General features: G+C 41.3%; 1 protein-coding gene across 1 annotated transcript; it reads right to left on the minus strand.

Moving 5' to 3' along the window:
* Positions 1 to 1724: 1724 nt before the first annotated feature.
* Positions 1725 to 14959, minus strand: LOC131257767 (ruBisCO large subunit-binding protein subunit beta, chloroplastic). Its single transcript, XM_058258643.1, has 15 exons — positions 14804 to 14959; positions 11455 to 11710; positions 11102 to 11227; positions 10286 to 10423; positions 10074 to 10169; positions 9356 to 9598; positions 8292 to 8526; positions 7389 to 7558; positions 7190 to 7267; positions 7014 to 7085; positions 6796 to 6900; positions 6590 to 6682; positions 6399 to 6491; positions 2087 to 2210; positions 1725 to 1975 (listed from the first exon to the last, which is right to left on the minus strand). Exons 2-15 carry the CDS (start codon positions 11695 to 11697, stop codon positions 1962 to 1964), a joined length of 1830 nt encoding a protein of 609 aa, XP_058114626.1. The 5' UTR covers positions 11698 to 11710; positions 14804 to 14959; the 3' UTR covers positions 1725 to 1961.
* Positions 14960 to 22697: the final 7738 nt, after the last annotated feature.

Consider the following 22697-nt stretch of genomic DNA (forward strand, 5'->3'; position numbering starts at 1 on the left):
CTTATAATGAATATGGTAGCTTCTCCAAGGATCTCTTTAAATTATATCATTAATTCCCAAACATCTCAAATCAATTTTGTAAAAATTAAATAAAATTAGAGCAAACTTCAAATATGACCATATTTTTATTAGTCCAAAAATTCATAAATAACAATAATTTTATTGGTCCAAGCAATGCAGACAAGGATTTATCATATAAAATAAGGCGAGTGATTCCTCTTGTTGGAAGCATAGATCAGAGCCATCCCGCAGAAGTAGAACATGTGCCATCAGAGCCATCTTGCAGAAGTAGAACATGTGCCATTCCAGGTACCTGGTGTGCCGTCTAAATGAGTAGCAACTTGCAATAAGCAAAACTTACATCATTACGCACACGTCACACATCAGCAATTAGCTTTTGTTCTCGTAACAGCGTACAAGATCAAGACCACATACCAAAAGCAGGTCTCTGTGCAATATCATCCCGAATGCTCAACTGTTCCACTCATCAGGTGGGCCACACATAGAAAAGGGCCATTTGTTTCTAACCATTCATTCCTCATTAGAATGCCCACAGAGTAATCACAATATCAACTGGTAACATTCCTCATTTTGGAAGTTTTTCCTACGAGATAAACTTCGGGTCTCATAGCATTCAACAGCACAGAAAATTGCACAAAAATAGAAGGTTTTGAGGGTAGGGCTGTAGCCCAAACCCGATTGACCCAACCGAGTTTGGTCAGGAACTGAAGTTGGGTTAGACCATCAAAAGGTGCTCAGGTTGGGGGTTCAGGTTGGATAACACCAACACAGTTTGAAATCAGGTTGGGTATGAGTTGAAAACATTCAGGTCAAGTTGGATCGGTCAGTTCCAAGTTTCGTTCCATACAAAACTGGTTTGTGTCTCCCAATACATAATAGCATCAGCCATGACCGATATGGGTGCTGGTAGCAGCCATGAACAATATGGGCGCATCAGCCATGTAGCATGCCCTGTATCAACCCAAAACAGCCTGACATGGCAATACACGGTGACATGTAACAGTTAAAAGAGTTTTATGCCCATTTCAAACCCTGATCATGTCGAATTGGGTAAGTTAGGGTCAATAACACAGGAAGTCCTGTTGGCTTTGGCATTCAGGTCGGGCTGTGTTGGCAGGTGAGGCCGGGTGGACTATCAACACAACCCAACCTGCTCGAGTTGCACCCCCTGTTTGGGGTGCATTTGAAAATTTGCGATATCGAGCACCACAATTCCTAAACCATTTTCATGGATGCTTAGAAAGCCATACATTATGAGGTGGGGGTCCTTTCAGAGATTCAAGATAGTCAAACACCTTGGACTTGGAATCCTTACTCTTGCTCCGGTGATAGACTCTCAGGAGTTTCAACACCGGGTCAAGGGTTCTGAGTATCCATAGGTGGTGAAATCCCACTACAGCATGAGTGTGTGGGGGTGTGTGCGCGTGTGAAAAAAAAAACCACCTTGGACTGGAACCAGAACATAAGGCCACAAGATCATGAGGTTGACTGACCGTAGCATAGACCACATGTACAGAATTTTTTGCCCCTCATCAGGAAACAAAGAATTTGGGGCCATGAATGCTAAGGCATTTCTTAGATGGCGGTGATGTCTCTTTAAGAAATACATCCGCAACTCAAATTAGCATATTCCAAATCCAACTCCCCCATACGTTACCTCTTATGATGTCAATCAATTATTACAGTGACTTCCAACAAAGAGGTACAAAGAAGAACAGCACTGTAATGTCCTGCTTTCAAGAAATATAGAAACATCATGAGAAAGAATGCAATCTCTTGAACCCACAATCTCATGCCGTATTCCACTAAACTAAGGGCCTCACTATAGCTTCAACAGTCTCAACTACCACCATAAACTTAATTTTACAAAAATAAAGACCTCTACCGTCACATTGGTGGGTCTTATTCCCAGTGGACCTCACATTCACATCTCAGCTTATTTAGTAGCCATACCCTGATAATAAACAAAAACAGAAAACGGTTAATTCATTACTGCATTTGGAATCGGATCCAACTTTCAAAAACGAAAAAGGGCAATAATGCATTATGGGTTTTGTTGGCGAACCTGAATTGTCCATGGGGTTTCCAGCAGGGATGGGTTCGGGCTCCTTGATGTCGACAACCACAACATCTGATGTGAGGAAGGTTTTGGCCACAGAGGCAGCATGCTCCAAACAACACCTCACCACCTAATTTTCAATGACAAAATATCAGAACAGACCATGCTTGGACAACGCAGACTGACAGGGTGCATTTGGAAGTTCCCTATATTTGCATTGGCTTCATTTCCTCGAAGAATGGAGCCCAGTGCATAATAAGTATTCCACACACTTCCCAATTTCTAAAGGTGGCACTGATGTGCCTTAGTTCTGGCACTGACCCAAATGAAACAGCTTGCAAGAACTAGTACACAACCCATGACTGACTTTGGTAAAATAGAATGAAACAAATATTGACCACAGCTTCATAGTGTTTTACTCTGATGTTATTGTTGGGATTGTGCCAAAAATGAATATTTACACTATTTTATATGAAGCTTATTAGTGATGCATACATTCATGGGCCTTGTGTGCATGGAACATTGCAATCGTGCTATATGAATGGGTTAATGAGAGGGATTCCTCTGCTTGTCCTTGAGAACTTAAGATTGGATACAATGGCCACTGGCCAAGGGAGAGTTGTGGGACATGGGTCTCCATACCCTTTTAGCCATGACCACTTGGCAGGTTACAGGACAAACCTGTGGTGGTAATTGTTATTTTGGTCATCCTGTGTGACAGGACTAACGACAAGTCGGGATGAAAAGTATCCACCGTTAGGCATGACAACGAGTCAGTATACCTTAGGCCTAACCCCACATGGGAGTGTGAGTGTGCCATGTATATAGGCTCCTGGGTTGGACCTATTGGGCACTTACACTAGCAGGATCGAGTGCCAAGTCCCAAGTCTCTAAAGCTGGAGACCCATCATGCTTAAGACTAGATCTAGTTGTAGCTGCACTAGCTTTAACTAATCCTATAGCTGACAACGTGTAGGGTGAAAGGTCATGATAACATGTGCTTTGGCTCCCTTTACTAGGTCATTTTATGGCCAGAAAAAGTGGGTGTAGCTGCGTGTATACATCAAGGTTCATTGAGGCTCACATGATACAACAACAAATCCATTTGGTTTCCCAGGACATTACTTACGACTAATATTATGTTTGGACCATTCAGGTGTTTTAAAGGCAGGCCAGCACAAAGATTTTCTAATAGTTAATTGGGGTTTTTCAACTGTTAACTTTTAGTTTTAGCCATTAATTTGTTTTAAACTGACAATGATGAACATCCAGTGGTTACAATATGGTGATCCATACCTTACGCAAGCATGGGACATTGGACAAGGATAGTGGCCATAGAGAGTGGAGGGATTTGGTCAATTGGGGCACATGATTAAGGCCAGGGTATCCCGTATCCGTTACGATAGGGCTGAATCGGCTGATACGTATCGGTAACGGCAGTGGCTGTTACGCGATACAAGGCCGTAACGGGACACCCCCCGATTCTGTAGCCGTAACAATCGTTACTGCCCCGTAACGGTTAGGACGTAACGGTCAAAAAACGGCCATTTTTTTTTTCCCTTTTTAAGGTCTGTTTTTTCACTTTTTTTAAACTTCTTTCTTCCAAACTCTTCCTAAATCATTCTATTGTTATTTTCAACCACTCTTAGCTTGGTATTACAGAAAAAAGCAACTTTTATTAAAGATTTTCTTGATTCGAAGCTCCGTGGGCCATTTTCCAGAAATTCCTCAAAAATAGGTATTTATATTTTTTATTCAATGTTTTGTTGTTTGAATGGTAGAATATGATGTGTTAATCATAATAGAAGATATTAATGTCCATTTTACAGGTTGTTGTTGTCATTTGTATTTTTTTATAATTTTTTTCTATTTACGCACTATTTTCGGCCCTTTTTTAAAAAATTCGAAAAATCATTTTTTTATTGAATGTTTTGCTGTTTTAATGGTAGAATATGATGTGTTAATCATAGTAGAACATGTTAATGTCCATTTTACAGATTGTTGTTGTCATTTTATATTCTTTTATAATTTTTTTCTATTTACACACTATTTTCGACCCTTTTTTAAAAAAATTCGAATATATTACACATGTAAGATATTTTCATATTACATTCATTCTAATATATCTATCATTGATAGTAGATAGAAAATTAAATATATGAGTTTTGCAATCAAATCCAGGTTGTCTGGGTCATAACTTCATCAGACAATCCGATACAACTTCTCACCAAAGAGTGGACCATTACACCACCATAAACATGTTCCAATTTATAAATGAATGCATATTTGGAATGCTTAGAATATTCCAGATTTAATCCATAATTTTTTGGCAAAAAAAAATTTGCATCGTCACGGGCCCTTACGCCCCCGTATCACCGTTACACCCCTATATCCGTATCCGTATCAGAGGGCACCATTATGCCAACCGATACCGATACGGGATACCTTGGTTAAGGCAGGATCACGGACTTCTGATGTAGCAAGTCATATACCAAAGTCAGTAAGGTGGTGGAGTACTATAACTTGTATCTTACTAGCAACCCCAACTCCTTTACGCATAGATCCTATCCTAGAGGGAGCAGACAACGGGGAAGAGAGCCTTGGACGTCCCAAACCCTCCTGGGCATCACTTCAAGAGAGAAGAAAACGAGAGAAGTGAGAGAGAGATATCTCCATCTCCCTCCTTCCATAACACATTCGAGATGTGTGAGGTTCACAATTGGACAGGATCTGATATGTCAGCCCGGGCCTACTCCCAGGTTGACTTGTGTCTCTCATGCCATTCCTTCATGGGGGGGGGGGGGGGGTGCGAATCAGCGTCGACGTTCTTCACTTATTGATGGCATTAATCAAGGTAATCCCTAGCCACAGGGTTTAGGTTTTTTTGCTTTCTAAAAACTTGATGATATCTAAACGAGGATCCTTAAGTTAATTAAGACAAATTTTGAAATTTAAAAACTTGTATTTTCCATTACATTTTGAAAAACCAAACACTGTCAACTTCGATATGCTAAGATAAAGAAGATTGTTTCAACCCAATATTATCTATGCAATCTAGACACTAAAACATGCCAGTGTCAAACTTGGTAGCCCCACAAAATCCAACGGGCCAGCACACTCCATTAGTGATATGATAATGCATTGTATTACCTTAGTAAATTAATTTAAACCTACAGACAGAGAAAACCCAAAAAAAAAAAGGGGCAAGTACATCATCTACTTGGAACTGTCCATCCAACACTAACATGTCTATCAATGTCCACCTCATCAACCCACCATACGGAACGCACCAATAAATGCATACAATCAATATCATGATATAGAAAAAAAAAAAACACTGCATAAACAAGTAAATGCATGTATGAAACATAGAATGTATCCCCTTTACACAGAAAAAGAAAAAAGTTGCATGCATTGCAGAATTATGTAGAAATCAAGGAAAACCGGAAAAACAGGATTTTCCCAAATAGCTTTCCCTCATAAAGAAAACAAAAAAGGGTATAGTGGTCAATCCCTATTAGATCGAAGTGATTGCTACCTTGAACTTGTATTTTATCTATACTACATAAAACGCGGAAGTTGGCACTTTTGGTCAAGTGCCATTCATGTCCTGTGACTACATTCTCATGCAGAGTTTTTCCATGTATGTGCCCTCAGCCTATATCTATGCTTGGTCTAAGGCACACACCTAATGGGTCACACTTTAACTGTGTCATGGCCCAGAAACAGCAGGTACGGACATGCATTGTGTGAAGAATTCTGATAAATTCGCACTTATGTTACATTGCAGGCTGCCTCCACCTCCACAAGTACATGAGTTGCCTGGTAGCCACATGCATGCATCCTCTGCACCAACCTAGACTATTTTGTTAGTTTCGCAACATGTTCAAAATGGTGACAGCTCCATCTCCTCCATTTGGAGCTAACATACAGCTATGAAGACCTTGTGGTCGAGGGTCCAATCATCAATGGAGAATCGCTCTAAAATCACAGTAATCCAGTGGTCCTAACCATCCATTTTTAAAGGGCTATCAATTGCATTGTTAAATGTAACATTGTGGGTGGTTCAAATCCAAAGGGAAAACCTGAAGGTTAATATAATCTGTGCAGTTTTTTGGTCATGTTCCATCCAAGGGGATGACCTCCTTATGGCATGTGCTCATGCATGTGCCACACATACTAGTTTATTTTCAAAATATGTGACATGTTAAACATTGAAGGGATCAGAACTACAAAGAGAATAAATTTAACTGAAATTTCATGTTTGTCATGCCACTATACCATAAATGTATACACAAAAAATGAAAAAGCAACTTACCTTGGTAGGGTCAATTATTCCAGCGGCCATCAAATCCTCATATTTTCCTGTTGCAGCATTGTAGCCATACTTGGGATTGTCGCTGGCAAGAACCTAAAGGGAACAATCAAAATGGCACCATTCAATGCAACAGAATATAAAAGGCTTCAAGAAGTTTTGCCAGAATTAATTCAGTTTGATGGTGTAAGCACCTTCTCAGTGACCACACTTCCATTGACACCTGCATTTTTGGCAATCAACTTAAGTGGATAGCTCAGAGCCCTCCTAACAATCTCTGCTCCAACCTGCAGACAAGTCAAAACAACAGAATCAAGACCCATATTACAAACACAAAATAGACGTGCAAACCAAACATCAAACTCTTTCTCTTTTTTTCATCAAACATTCATTTACCTACCTTCTGCTCATCATTTTCAAGAGTATCCTTGATGGAATCCACCTTTGATGCGAGTCTCAACAGCGTACAGCCACCCCCAACAACAATACCCTCCTCAACTGCTGCCTGAAAACATCACACACATCAAGAAAACAAATTATCCTGGTTTGGTTGAAACATCAAGCATGAAAATAGCTCAAGACTGAAAAATGGCCCCAATTCTGGAAAGAAGAAGATACCTTAGTTGCATTAAGAGCATCTTCTACTCTCAACTTCTTCTCTTTCAGTTCGGTCTCTGTTTGTGCTCCAACCTGTCCAGCAGTGCCAAGAATGTTGGGGAATTGAACACATTTATACCAATTAGTTGTTCAATCATAACCATCTTGTTTGAGGGAGGAGGACTCCTAAAGACTACCTGAATGACAGCAACACCACCAGAGAGTTTTGCTATTCTTTCATTAAGCTTCTCTCTTTCATAATCCTGCTCAGCTGCCTGCAAAACCCCGAAATATATATGCCACTAAGGATGCTCAATAGCTGAAGGATGATGGAGAAGGAAAGGCCAAGAACAATTTAATTACAATTGAAAAAAGAAAAATGAAAGAACAAAACACCTCAACAAGATTCCGGATCTGTGCAACTCGCTTATTTACAGCAGCCTGAGTGCTCCCATCACCAACAATTGTGGTGGCATCCTTGGTAAGTACTACCTTAGCAGCTTGTCCCAAAACCTCCTTGTCAGCCTTATCTAGGGACAGTCCGACTTCATCTCTAACCACAGTAGCTACACGAAAAAATAATAATAATAAAAAAATTAAAAAAAAAAAAGAAAAAAATAATGACACTTAGAAACACACTAAACATAAAACAAAAAGGTGAAGCAACAATGCACATCTAGGTCTGGAGGTAGAGCTGTACGCAAACCGAGTTAGCTCAGTTAACTCGCTTGACTCAACTTGGAAAAGCTCGACTCGAAACAGGATTCAAGCCAAGTCGAGATGATTTTTTGAGCTCGAAAAAATTTTGAGCCGAGTCCAAGCTAGACCGAGCTCAGCTCGACTCGGCTCGGAACTTGACTTGAACTTTAAGTCGAGTTCAAGTCAAGCTCGAGCCGAGTCCAAGTTAGACCAAGCTCAAGCTCAGCTCAAACTCGGCTCGAGCTGGCCCGAGAGCCGAGCCGAGTTCGAGCTGGGCCAAACTCGCCTCGGTTCGGCTCGTGTACATCCTATCTGGAGGTACATTTACCACAGACCATGAAAAAAAAAAAAAAACGCTTTCGGTTCTAAACAGCCAGGCTAACTAACACGGTGATACAGCACAAGCACATCTAGGTCTGGATGAACATTTACCCAAGATAATGAAAATTATACTTAGGGTTCTTAACAGCCATGCTGAGGTTGGTTTGGACCCAGATTTTCAACTGGCTGGTTAGGCAAGCCTGTTCATTTTATTTTTTTGATCAACCCCAGCCCAGCTAATCAACAGCCTAAAATACAAGCAATAGCTGAGGGCCTAACCTCCAGTCAGGATAGCTATGTCATCAAGGTATTGACTTTTGCGCTCTCCAAATCCAGGAGCTTTTAGAGCAGCAATCTTCAAGGCCCCTCTGAGCTTATTCACAACAAGGGTTGCAAGGGCTTCTTGTTCGATGTCTTCAGCAATTATCAGGATTGGATATCCACCCCTTATTGCATCTTCCAAAACATTGATTAGATCTCTAGCATTTGTGATCTTCTTGTCAACAAGAAGCAACTGCACATGAAAGAACCACCCATCAGGACAATCCAAAATCACAAGGTTCTAGCTAATTCTAAGAATGTTGTGGCCTAAGAGGAGCTGCAAGTAAAAAGGGGGAACCAAGGTTTTAAATAACAGTATCTGCAGGTGTTTCAGCCATGCCCAATAAACAATATGGTATGGGGTGTATCAAATGATATGGGCATGTATCAGATGTATTTTTCCCCTTCCCCAAAAAACTTTGAAAAGATTGACAGGAAAATGGGAAAACTTTTTAAAACAATCGTGCTTTATCATTTCTAAAGTTTTTAACATGTATTCGATGGTGTATCAGACCATTCTTTGATAAGAACGTTGTCACCAACACCTATTGAAAGTCAACCCAACAGGCCCAGACCAAACACATTCAACATGGTTTAATACATTAGGGCCTATAACACTGAAATACAACAAAAAGAATAAAAATATATGTATGTTATGTATAGTTTTCCCCTTCCTCTATTTTTTTCCCAAAATGGTTCATTCTGCTTCAGTTTATCAAGTGGCACTCAGATCATGTGTTTTTATCCCTGAAATAAACCTAGATCTAGTATAAAATGTGTTTTTAAGCTTTCTCCATGGTTGAAATGAAGAAAGAAGCACAGAAACTCAAAAAAAGCTGGATTTTTTTTTCTGAAACGGGCCCTTTATGGGGGCCTCTATCGGCCATCAATGCCGATCCAGTGTGTATCAGGCTATCAGCTGATGCGGCCCCCTTATTTTAAGGGACCAGTTCACCCCCATAGCACATCATGGGGGCGGCCGATACGCTGCATGATGGGAACTCAACCAAACAACCACAAACCTTGCAGTTTTCATATTCAACGGCCATTTTTTCACTGTCTGTCACAAAATATGGAGAGATGTAACCACGATCGAACTGCATTCCCTCCACAACATAGAGGGTATTCTCAGCGCTCTTGCCTTCTTCAAGTGTCACAACACCCTTCCTACCCACTTTACTCATGGCTTCAGCTATCATGTTTCCTATTTCATAGTTGTTTCCAGCACTGACAGCTGCTACATCTGCCAGCTCACTGTCTTCAACCTGCAACATCAATTAACTGCATGATGATTTGAACCCTAAAAAAAAAAAAAAATTGAAAACCTCAAGAAACATTCTGTGATTATTGTAAAGAAGGCAGTGAAATGGGAGAAATAAGCAGTGAGCAACAGTTAGATTCTGTGATTCTGTGTGTCCAGAACTGCCCTAGCCACCCAATTGAATTTCAAGAATCCAAAAATAGCGTTTTTGAAGTTCCGTTGAGAAGTTAAACACAGCTAAATGCTCCTCTTTAGAAGGGCCACACATGCACACACCCAGCTCCAGAGTCGAGTCAGTTAGTGTATTTGCCTTCCTGAGACATGACCCAGGATGTAGTCTCCAGTGGCTTCCAGTGAGGCAGCAGGCCAGTGGCCCCATAGCCCACACAGACAGACAGTAGCCATGAAAGCAACGCAAAATACTGTACCTTGAACAAAATCCACATTAGAATGCACCCTCCCAAGAGGGTCTAACTCACCTCTTTTGACATTAACTTGAGTTCGGCCACGAGAGCTTTCGCAGTCTTCTCAATACCTCTAGTAATTTGAACAGGATTCGCACCCGCAGCAACTACCTGAATAATAAATCACCTCCTGTTAGTAATACACAACACTGTATGCTGAATTCTCAAAGAAGTTCACCTTTGAAGACCTGCCACTAAATGATTGCGTAAGCTAAAATGTCACAAACCTTGACACCTTCAGCAATCAGGCCTTGGGCCAGAACAACTGAGGTAGTAGTACCATCTCCAGCCAAGTCATTGGTCTTGGCAGCAGCTTGTCTAACCAACTTAGCTCCGATGTTTTCGACAGGGTCCTCCAACTCAACCTAAGAAAATTTATTGAAATTTTGAATAACAATCAGTAACAACAGTATGACTACTAACCAATAACACATCTATTTTTACATAAGGTTTGCTAATCTCACATGTGTGCAGCAACCCATCTATGAACCATCCGATCCACCACATGTGCCAACATGGCACACACAGCAATAACTAAGTCAACCATCTGTGGGCCCATAATGTAGATGCCATCTCAAATATCAGGCTAGCCCACTCATCATGTGGACCACAGTATTCAGAACAAATTACGAGCAATTTGGCAAACTTCTCTTTAGCTGTCTTGTTTCAATCACTATGGACCAGCCTGATTTAGAACTGAGCACATGCATGATAGGTCAACATACATGGTGGCAATGGCATGACGATGAGTTGCTTGATACACCTATCTAGAACTCACAAACTCCACTATCACTCCTGCATCAATCGTATCAATTGCAAAATACTAGGGCATTATATAGCAGCATGGTGCTTCAATAACATAATCGAATTTACATCCAAAAAATTAGTGTAAAGCAGTCCATAAAAATAAAAAAATAAATAAATAAAATGTATTTATCAAGTAACCACAGGTTCACATAACAGGAGCAGCAAGTGCAAGCAAAACATAGGAAACTGTACTTGATGCTCGACCTGAGATTTGATAAGAACCAAATAGTACATACCTCTCTTGCCACAGTCACGCCATCATTAACGATTTTTGGGGAGCCATACTTGCTTTCCAGGACAACATTTCTGCCCTTGGGACCAAGAGTGACCCCAACAAGGTCTGCAAGCTTGTTCACACCAGCCTGAAAGGGCAGAAAACAAAAGCTTAGAGATAACAAAGCCATGGACTTCTCATTTCTTCTGAAAGCTGATATGAAATAAACCATTGGAACTCAATCCTGAGACATTCCCTCTGCATAAGAATTTATAACATGCTCCTCCCACTCAGCCGGAAGGGACATGCAAGTAGTACATGCACATTTAAAAGTGACAGTATAAGACATCAAAAGCAGCTGATTCACAAACTTACTTGAAGCTTCTTAGTAGCAGACCCATCCTTGTTGAAATACAACTCCTTGGCCATTGCACTTATCTTAGGAGAACATCTTTTCTGCAGATGGAGACGCTGCCTCCTGCCACCTAGGGAACTTGTAGATATTGAAGCAAGAGAAGAGAGCCTGTTTGAAGAGATTGAAAGCTTCTTGTCCATCGCAAGGCCGCTAGGGGCCACCAAAGAGCCAACTGTCGACATGGTGCTGAAAGACGCTGCCATGTCCTTTTAGAACCTAAGAGTTTTCATCATTACTTTTAACAACTCTAACCACAGCAGATCCTTCCAAAAAAATAAAAATAAAAATAAAAAAGAAAGTCCATCCACAGCAGCACCAACACAATGAAAACGCAAAAGCACACAACCACAGACGCATATGCATATAGGGATGATCATATACACCTGCAGATTCACTGCTCTTAATTCAAGCGAGATCCCTAGGATTCTTTTCTGAACTTAAAGTTGACATCATTAATATCATGCAACTAGTTGTGCGTGATCACTCTCATATACGTGTTTATCATTCTCTCATATACGTGTTTATGTGTGCAGTCACCATCATATCCTTGTCCACGCTATTTGGCATCAACTTATTTCTCAAGTTAGCTCAGAAGGAGTTTGACAACCAGCTGGTCCAACTGACATTAACCCTTCTCCTTTACTGGAGACCAGCTGGTGCAGTTGCTACCAGACTGTTCATTAACGGCTGAATATTTGTTTGTGTAGATAGAAAGATAGATAGATAGATAGAAACAGAGATAAAGAAGGAGACATCAACAGTATCAATTCTGAATTGCACCATCTGATGTTAGACAGTAATGCAGAATAGGAATTTTTTTTTCTTTTTTTTAAAGAAAGTGTATGTTCTCCTTTTCAAAAAAAAAAAAAAACAGAAGGTACACAGCCACAAACACATACAGACATGCTTGCAGTGAAGAACAAATATGGAAAGCACTGTTAATGGATCTTTCTGGCCCATCATCAGCTTCCAGCCCAAGCCTCAATTTCAAGTCATCAGGCACCACGCCTATTTTTCAGGTCTGGCCCTAATTTTTAGGCCCAAAAACTACATGGCCTAGACATGGTCCCAGCCCAGTGTTTGACGACTTATTGAAGCATTCTCCAAGTAGGCTAGCAATGGGTCGGCCTGGGCCAGAATTTACAACTAGTCAGGCAGGGCTTTTGGGCCAGCCATATTCAAATTTTTTATTTTGCTGGCCCAGCCTATTGCCAGCCTTATGTCCAGGTCTCTAGTTGACTGGCAGCTGACTTGACCTGCTTAACCGGAAGCAAGTCTTGATTTAGCTGTGGTAACTCAGTTAACTTCCCTCAGAACATTGGTTGGAGGCAAGTTTGGAGGATTTTGCATCAAAGGCTGTGAATAATCCTAGGAACTGAAGGAGGCCTCATGTTCATATAAAGAAAAGCTAAGCTTTTCTCTAACAGCACAAGGAAGGCACCCATTCACATATTTCTTCTGCTGAATTTATGCCTTCATGTCCTGCAAAGACCATTGCCCGTGCCCTACGAACGGCCATCCATACAAAACATGTGGCAAACGTGTAATGATGATCAAAACCATTTATCTGGGGGCACATCACATCAATAGGCCACATGCCACCCAAAAAAAAGTTGTGATTGGAAGCTTCAAGTTCGCACAGAATGGGAACTCTTGCTTGTTTTGAGTTAACACCCACTAGTAGTGTTGGCAAGAGGGAAACAGTATGCAAATGCTGGGAGAGGGGAGAAGTGAAGGCATTTGTAAAAACCATGTTTCTTTTCATGAGCTAACCCACTATAGTTCACCACTATTTTAAAATGGGCAGCGACACTTCAACTGTACCCATGGCCTTGTTTCATGACAATCCAAACCTTCCAAATCAATGACCTCTATTTGGATGAATTGAACCCTAAAAATCACATTGAGAACATGATATTTGTTAATATGTGATCTTGCCTTTGCAATTTAGACCACTCACCATTTTACTTCTATCCCTCCCTTTGACAGCCAGCAATTGGATGGTTAGAACTGCTTGGTTCCTGTGATTTTAGAGATATGTTCCATATGCTGTGACCCAACGTTTGGGTAGTGTAGATATCCACTAAGGCGTATGGCACGTGCAACACACATTGAGTAGGGGAGAGAAGTCAACTTTCTGGCCAGGGCTTCTGATTGCAGCTAGGGGAAGAGTGAGAGAGAGAGAGAGAGAGACCCAGAATGATTTCAACAGTGGGCAATCCATCCCAACTTTTTCCATTGCTATGGGCCACTTGAGTTTTAGATCTAACTATTTTTTGTGTTGATGTCCTAACATGAGCTGAAACAACAGGTGTATGCAATAATGTCACAGAGTCATCATAGTAGACCCTACAAAGCCTTTGCTGAATGGGCTCCCTAATAATTGTGTGGGCTACACACAAAAAGGAGCACAAGGTGCTACATGGGAGCAGGCTACTCGCATGAAAGAAATAAAACGACAATCATACCCTTGGTTGAAGGTCCAGCCACATTCCTTTTTTCCCTTTTAAACTGAAAGTTTACACCCCTTCTGACTAATAGCAAAGGTAAAATTGGCCAAACACTACTCGCATTATGTATAATAGAGATACTTGAGTCCCAATGTGAGGAGATGAGTAACAAACATTTTAAAATGATGGTGAATTATAGATGGAGTCTACCCGTCATTTGGATAGTGACAAGGCCTCCTTCTTAAATTCCCTAAATGCCTTCTAATAAATTTCAAAACCCTTAAATATCTTTCGTTTTAGCCAGTCGAAAAACTAAAATGATGTTGATTTGCTGGGGATTTTGCCCACATGTAATCGTGTGATATATAGTAGAGATGGCGACCGCAGCCCCATCACATTGCTTTTCGAGCTGTGGCCCATCCACATGGTGGCAAACCAAATCAACAGCCATGATCACCGCACACTAGTGCCACGTGTACGGTGGAGATGTTTCGGTGTACACTGCAGGGAACACCAAACACGTGCACCAACTTAGATTGCCACTTCATCCACACTGAATAACCAATCCCCAATTGCGATTGCTTTCATTTCATGTCTCACATCACATGTAACCAAAATCATTCAAACAACACCAACGAAACAATTGCAGTAATCAAGTTTCATTTTCATTCTGCAAGTTAAATATCGCAATCGAATCAAATCGTAGATCCAAACACGCCCTCCACAAATAAAACAATGAAACATTTCACAACTCGCAACCAAACAGAAATCAGATTCTCATATGTACGCAGGATTGTAAAAGGAGAATCAGAAACCTTCAGAAACCCTAAAACCAGAAACCAAAAACCGGCTTTCGTACCTGAAAACCGCTCTGGAGGCGTAGGGTTTTGGGGGGTTTGGAGGTGGATAAGGCCGCAGTCTAGCTAGCTCGAGTGACTCCTGCAAGTGAGAGAGAAACGGAAAGGGGATATTAGGTTTTATAAAAGGAGGGTTTCTTCTCTTGAAGCTTCGGGAGAATCTGAGCCGTTGGATTGAAATTGCGGGCCTTTCGTTGGCTTATTATCGGAACAATCTAGAAGCTAGTGGTTACCAATTGCTCGGCGAGGAAACGCCACGAGGATTTGCCATACTATTTTTGAGATGTGAATTGCGTCATGCGTGGGACGCAGATTTCCTGCGAAAGCCTGTTCCGGAGCTGGGAAATCAGATGGGGCCACTGTGATGTTTGTGAGAAATCTTTCCCTTCCATTGGTTCTGTGATTTTACGACATGATGTCAAAAATGAACCACATCTAAAGCTCTAGTGGGTCATGTTAAAGGAAAATATAGTTAGAGAAATTCCTACCATTGAAATCTACCTAGGTTCGAGTGTAATATTTAAATGTCATCTATACCGTTAATAACTTCATTTCTACTGGGATGAACTAAAATCATGAATTATAGTGTGATTTAAAAATTTTGTAGCCCATGAATATTTCAACCGTGGACATTCAATTATCACGTTTTCAGCCCACTTGAGCTTTGGAAACGGATTCATTTTTGACATCTTCTTTTAAAATAAAACTCAAAAAATGGATGGCCAAGTAGGATCTCTCACAAACATCACAATGGCCTCACCTGGGCTCCAGCACAGGAACTCCCTAAGACAGAATTTCATAAGAAATCCGCGTCCGTGTGCGTGTCAACAGGACGCGGATTGCATCCTACCCCCACCTGGACGGATCTGCATCCTACCCCCACCCGGACGGATACCCGCCCAGACGGTAATCCGTCCGGGCAGGGCTCTGTGGGGCCCACTGTAATGTAACGTTTTTATCCACACCATTCAATACTTTTTTTAGATAATTTTAATATGTAAACCAAAAAATGAGGCAGGTCCAAGGCTTAATTGGAACACACCAAAGGAACCTACACTGATAATGACACCTACCATTGAAACCTTTCTAAGAGCCAACGTAATGTTTTTTTTACCATACAACTTATTCATAAGGTCATTTAGACGTGGATGAAGTGAAAACACAAGTATCAACATCATCCATAACTTCTCACAGGCTCTCAAGAAGTTTTTAATGGTGGACGTCCAATCCCCACTTTGTGGCCCACTTAAAGCCGTGGACGTCCAATCCCCACTTTGTGGCCCACTTAAAGCCTTGGACCTATCTCATTTTTCGGTTCGCATATTAAAATTATTTGAAAAAAGCGTTGAATGGCGTGGATAAAACACTTACATTACCGTGGGCCCCACAGAGCCCTGCCCGAAGGGATTACCGTCTGGGCAAGGGTAGGACGCAATCCTTGTCCGTGTCAACAACACATGTACGGATTAGGGGACAATCATCAGGTGGGCCGGACATTTAAAATACTACGACCGTTAAATCAATCTGATCTACTCATCATATGGACCACGCTCGCGTAACGGCTTTAAAGAAAATCACCAACAGCTTATGTTCAATTCAAACGACAACTCACCTGATTAGTGTAACGGATGGAATTTGAATACTCTAAGTTCATATTCAGGCTAAGGCCCACCAGATGAATGGTCTGGATTCTCACAAATATGCTGAGTTGTTACGTGTGCCTAGGTTACCTTTTCAATCTATCCTCGCGAGAATCACGTTGGCACTTTTGTTTTTCAACGTGTTGGATTATCAGCGTAGAGTCGCCGGGGAATTGGTAGCGGAGGTTTGCTCGAACACATCCGGACCACTGCAATATGGTACATCGGGACATTATCCTTTAAATTTGGGTGTCTTCCGATGATCTGAACCGCTTATCTGTTTAACATCACCTTGGATATACAATAATTAAAATCTTTCACATCTATTATTTCAACCGTTTGAAAAATCGCTTTTTAATATTTGAAAAATGAATGGTTTCCATAACATCTGTATAATCAAAGGGTTAAAACATTCGATCTGAGAGTTTTTGACGATAATCCCCGTCCAAGAGAATCCCTATCACATAATAAACGGTGCTGTAACTGAAAAATCCAAATTCCACTGGTTAAAGTCACGACGCATCATCTTGCAGTACGTCGGGATGTATTGGAGCAAAACCTCCTGGTGAGTATATTCGCCGGACACGTGTGTCATATCCGAGCCGCTATCAGAAGTTTTCAATGGTTCAGATACCATGCCTCAACAAGCAAAATTGGCGACACGTGTACGAAACAAATGAACCGGTCAAAATAAATTGACCAACGGTCCTAATTCGATGCCCTTTTTCTAGTGGATTACCTAACACCATCTACAAATTGGGTGACTTTTGATAATATCACCGTGCAATGGTGGACCTTTCTATTGTGGAATGCTAACCTATGAGACAAGGGCCTAGCAACACGGTCAAACCCAGCCTGTGATGGGATGCACTCAATTGGAAACGTGGCCCAGCAATCCATGATCCAAGCTGTTCATGTGTGGGCTCCACAGTGGATAGGCTACCACTCGCAAATTGCTTGGATTTTAATAATCTAAACCGTGCAACTTGTGGACATTTTCCTGATCAACGGTAAGGTTTCAACTGGGCTGGGCCAACCTACAGATGAAGGACCGAATACAAGCTCAGTGCTAGCTGCTAGCTGTCTTCAATTGAATATGTGACCCAGCAGCCCATGATCCGAACTAATCGTTTGGTGGGTCCAGTGATGGGTAGGCCAAATCTGCCAATCGCATGAATTTTTTAATATCCTGCCCGTTGGATTCGGACGTCTGTAAAAGATTGACTACACAGCGTGCCGAGGAAAGGCTCTCTCTCTCTCATCATAATACGTTTATTCATGTATAATGGCCATGCTATGTTAGAAAACACAGTTATGAGGCACTCCAGTCAATTACAGGTTCTTTAAAATTTTAGAAATTTCAAAATAGGCTGTCAATGGACACAGACCAGACCCAGAAAAATCAAATTTTCAAATAGGCAGGCTCGTTCTAACCAGTAAAAAACCCTGGCCCAAACAAACCTGGACCTGGCCCGTGGATAATCATTTTTCAGATTGGGTCGGCCATAAGAGTGGCCATTGGACTCCTAGTCTCCCCACACATGCCGACATGGCATGATTGTAAAAGGTACTTCGGCCTGTTTGGAATGCAATATTAAACGGTATCGAATTGCATTAGGTGAAATTCACACCATTACTGCACAATGATTATATGTCTACAATGATATTTTGCATGTTCCATCTCACATTTGGAGCCAAAATTTTCTTTTAAGAAAAATATTGTATTAAGTGAAACCTCCATTTGCAGGGCCATGAAATTGTAATTTCACAACTGATGTTGGTCACCAGTATGCATATGCAACTCATTTGTCACTTGTAAAGGGCGTATATGATGAATGGAATGGATAAAACACATGTATCAACTTGAGGCCCACAAATGCAGTGGATTTCAGAAATCTCACCGTATTTCTTGTTGGGATTGGATGATATGATACCTGGAATAATTCAATCCTTCGAGCCTTCTATCTTTCCTTCTCCCGCGATCGAATTAAAGAAAAAAATAAATAATAAAAAGATTCCAAGCACATCCAAACACCATATGAAACTTACATTGGACCAAATGCAATTCTAAACCACTAATGCCGCAATCCAAACAGGTCTAGTGGGCAGAAAATCTTCCATGCTATGACACATACACCCACGAGCACACATGCACACGCACAATACACTGTCAAAAACAAGGAGATCTTATAGCACCAAAAGCACACAGGAACATATTTTCTTATTGCCCACAATGCATTATATTAAAGAAAAAACGACACAAAACACTCTCTACAAAAGCTTGCTTTTATTCACCACATCTTTTATAAAAGATGAGTTCTCCTGAAGTTGAAACACCACTTTCACCCAACAAAAAGTCATCTAGAATTTATATCTTCGCAAATTCTGCAAACAGCAAGCATCTCTCATCTTTCTACAGAGACCAACATATCCAATTGGGATAAAACGCTAACCAAACACTTACCACTTATACAATGAAAAAAACTTGTTCGGCTGTGATTTCTAATAGCCTCCCTTAACTGAAATTTCTAAGCACTACAACACATCATCTTAAGCTCATCGACCATGTCTTTTCCATACAGTCTTCAACAGACCTCGGCTCCATATCTTCTTAAGCATTCCGGAAGACCTGCACCAATACAAAACATTACTGTCGTCGCACTTCACGATACCGTGATAAGCCTTCCACATGACATCATTGCATGCAAACCATTACCGAAAGTCTTCAAACCTTCTATAGGCTTGCCTTGTTTCTCAATTATCGAAAAACAAAAAATCCATGTAAGAAACCCTGATCTTGCCAATATCGCCGAATCTGGAACTCACCAAGATTTGCCTCAGATCTACTCAGCAAGATAAAACCCCAACACTTTGGGTCGACAAATAGCACCCTACAATGTTGAAAGATAGTCCACCTCATGCACTGATTTCATCTCACACTATGAAGATGCTTCTACATTAGATATATGTTTTCATGATGCAGGACAACTAACCACTTGCTCTAAAAGCTCGAACTATTAGATAATAGTGAATTAATCCCTTTATCTCATAGCACAGGCTCCACATCTCATGGGTTAAGACCTCAACCGAACCCCCTTCATGGCCCCAAATCACATGAGCCACCCACCCCAAGTGTGTCTTGCATCTCACGGGCTACCCCACTTGAGCCCGGTGTGAAATGCGCATTACTCACCCCTGGTAAGGAATCTCGAATACGAGACTTCCCCTTGGGCCCCAAATCGCATGAGTCACCCACCCCAAGTGTGCTCCTATATCCAACAGGCGACCTCACTCGAGCCCAGTGTGAAAATGCCTCTGCGTTAATCACCCCCGGTGAGGAGTGTCGAATACGAGACCTCCCGCTCTGATACCAATTTGATGCAGGACCATTAACCACTTGCTCTAAAAGCTCGAACTGTTAGAGTATAGCGAATTAATCCCTTTATCTCATAGCTCAGGCCCCACATCTCATAGGTTAAAACCTCGGTCGAACCCTCTTCGTGGGCCTCAAATCACATGGGCCGCTCACCCCGAGTGTGTCCCCGCATCTCACGGGCTACCCCACTTGAGCGCGGTGTGAAATGCGTATTACTCACCCCTGGTAAGGAATCTCGAACACGAGACCTCCCCTTAGGCCCCAAATTGCATGACTCACCCACCCCCGAGTGTGCCCCTGCATCCAACAGGCAACCTCACTCGAGCCCAGTGTGAAAATGCCCCTGTATTAAAATTTTGATGCAGGATATGAAAATTAAATATGATATGCGAGATTTCAGGCTTAAGATCACATTAGTTCAAAAATAATTACACAAATTCCATATCCCACATGAAAATCCAAACATTCAATTAAGAGGAATCTATGCGAGTCCAGGCCTACACATGATAGGGCTGGATTAATAAAAATTATGAACCAAACAATACTCAAAGATAGGAAATAATCATCCACGCATGCATGGTAATCAGTCCCTAATCCAATGGATTCAAAAATTCTAATTTGGGGAACCCTAGGGTAAGAAAATTGACAAATAACTTAGGAAAAACGTAATCTAGGGTTAGGATTCATGACAAACGGCTATGAGAGGATAAAAGAGGATAAAAACCTGAGCCAAAAGACGATCTCGCATGTGGACAACAACAATGGCCAGACGGACGTGCGTGTGATCCGGCCGCACGTGTGTGGGGCCCACTATTAAGAAAAAAGCCACCTTGGCCCTAGTCGGCCAGGGATGGTCTTCAAAACCCCAAATCTCGGCTCGATCCGATGTACGGTTTATGCGTGGTGTTCCGCCAAAGTTTCAGCTCGCCTGCGGGCTGAAATTTGGAAACCTTCTGTAATGAAAAAATCTTATGTAACAAAAGGACGAATTCGAAGTACGGATGGTGGGGGAAGATGGGAAAAAAGATGATGGAGGATAGGGGTGAATCGGGATCGATGTGGCTTCACACCACGGTAATTAGCCATTCGAAAAGGGAGGATTTCACACTCACTTTTGAATTCTTCCACAACTCATGAAGAGAGTAGAAAAATAAAGCAGAAATTTTTTTATTAACTTCAATAAATCAAAAGAACTACAAAGGGTGCCTATTTATAAGAAAAATCATATACCCAGAAACTCGCACCATTTGCATAACTTATTACTTGGCGATGAAGTAAACTAAAATAAAAACCAAACAGAGAAATCTAAAGCGTTCACAATGTTCTAAATAATAACAATAAGCAAAACCTAAAATATGAAATCAATCCGACGAGTGGGCCACGATTATGAGATCTCATGATTGGCTTTTCTTGATTATCAGGCCCAATCTTATGAACCAAACTTCGTCTTCTAGTTAGGAAGCTCTCCCTATACGTCGTCATCGAGACAGATCAATGGTGGGGCCCTCCTACTCCGTGCGTACGTGCGTAGGTGAGGTGGCGTGCGTGCACGTATGCGCGAGATGTCTCCATCATTTCACCTCAATCTCTACAATAAGATCATACTTATTTCAATTGCTTGACTTAACAAGCATACTTGCGAAATGGTGGCCCAGAACACGTTTGTGCATGACCGCACTGGAACTGTTAGCAGTGCTTCAGACCACCTCTCTTTGACAGCCTCCCAGACTGCCATGCTTTGACAACCCCACATCTAGATCATCTAGCTATGATAAAATTCACAGAAAAAAAATCTTCTAGAAATACAGACAATCTTCCATGCACTCACACAGAGACCTAGGATAGTTCACCGAAGTAGAAGACCAGACGCACACGGTCGCACGGTCAAGGGAATGTATTTTCAGGAAATCAGGTCCCTGGCTGCTGGGCTAAACATTTTGTTTACCCACCCAGTCAGTCCAAGCCACTGATTCGGTTGTATGATCAGACTAAGGGACGCTGCGTAATTTCCTTAGCTTTGTGGATTCTATTCCTCTTCCTTTTTAATGAATTTTTTCGTTCTCTCTCAAAAAGAAAAGAAAAAAATCAAACCGAAGAGAAGTTATCTGCTAATGGTGACACGCTACTTTCACCCAATGAAAAGTAACCTAGAGTTTCTATAATTTTATCTTTCAAAAGGAACAGAAAACAAGGAAAAAGTTGCCTAGAGTTTCTATTCTAATCACTGAGCAAATAGTGAACTTCGGTCATCTTTCGCCAAAGACCGGAACCAGTTACCCAATTAGGCAAAAACTCTCACACGAAACAATTACCATTACTGTCATCATCATCATCATCTACGCATTATCCCAACTAATTGAGGTCCGCTACATGAATCATGTTCGATTTTGGATTTGTGGTGTTTCTATTTTATGGTTGATAAAAGAGATTTTATTGTGTTTTGGATATAGTTGAGACTCAATTAGTGAGTACTTATTTTGAATGGCATGGCTAATCAACTATTAATATGCATTCAAAATGGTTCTTGAATGTGGGCGGATTTGGTTTATTTGTGTTTGAATTGTACAGCTCTAGTGAATAGCTAAATTAGTGGTCTCTGTATTATGGGCGACCTGATGATTGAATTGGCCCTTCTCTTTGGGACAAGGTTATTTCACGACAGGCCTAGCCCAATGAATGTCTTATATTTCAATTGTGCCATGTTGGCACAAGTGACATGATGTACATATTCAAGTGCTCTGTTCTATGATACTCAAACCCATGATCCTAACCATTCTTTCCTAGTATCCAAACAGAAAATCCAGATTCTTGATAATAGCTTACCCAATAGCCAAACACCATAAACAGAATATCTTTTAGTGGGAACTTGTTTCCTAGAAA

This window comes from Magnolia sinica, chromosome 1, assembly GCF_029962835.1.
Source record: "Magnolia sinica isolate HGM2019 chromosome 1, MsV1, whole genome shotgun sequence".
Classification (NCBI taxonomy): Eukaryota; Viridiplantae; Streptophyta; class Magnoliopsida; order Magnoliales; family Magnoliaceae; genus Magnolia; species Magnolia sinica.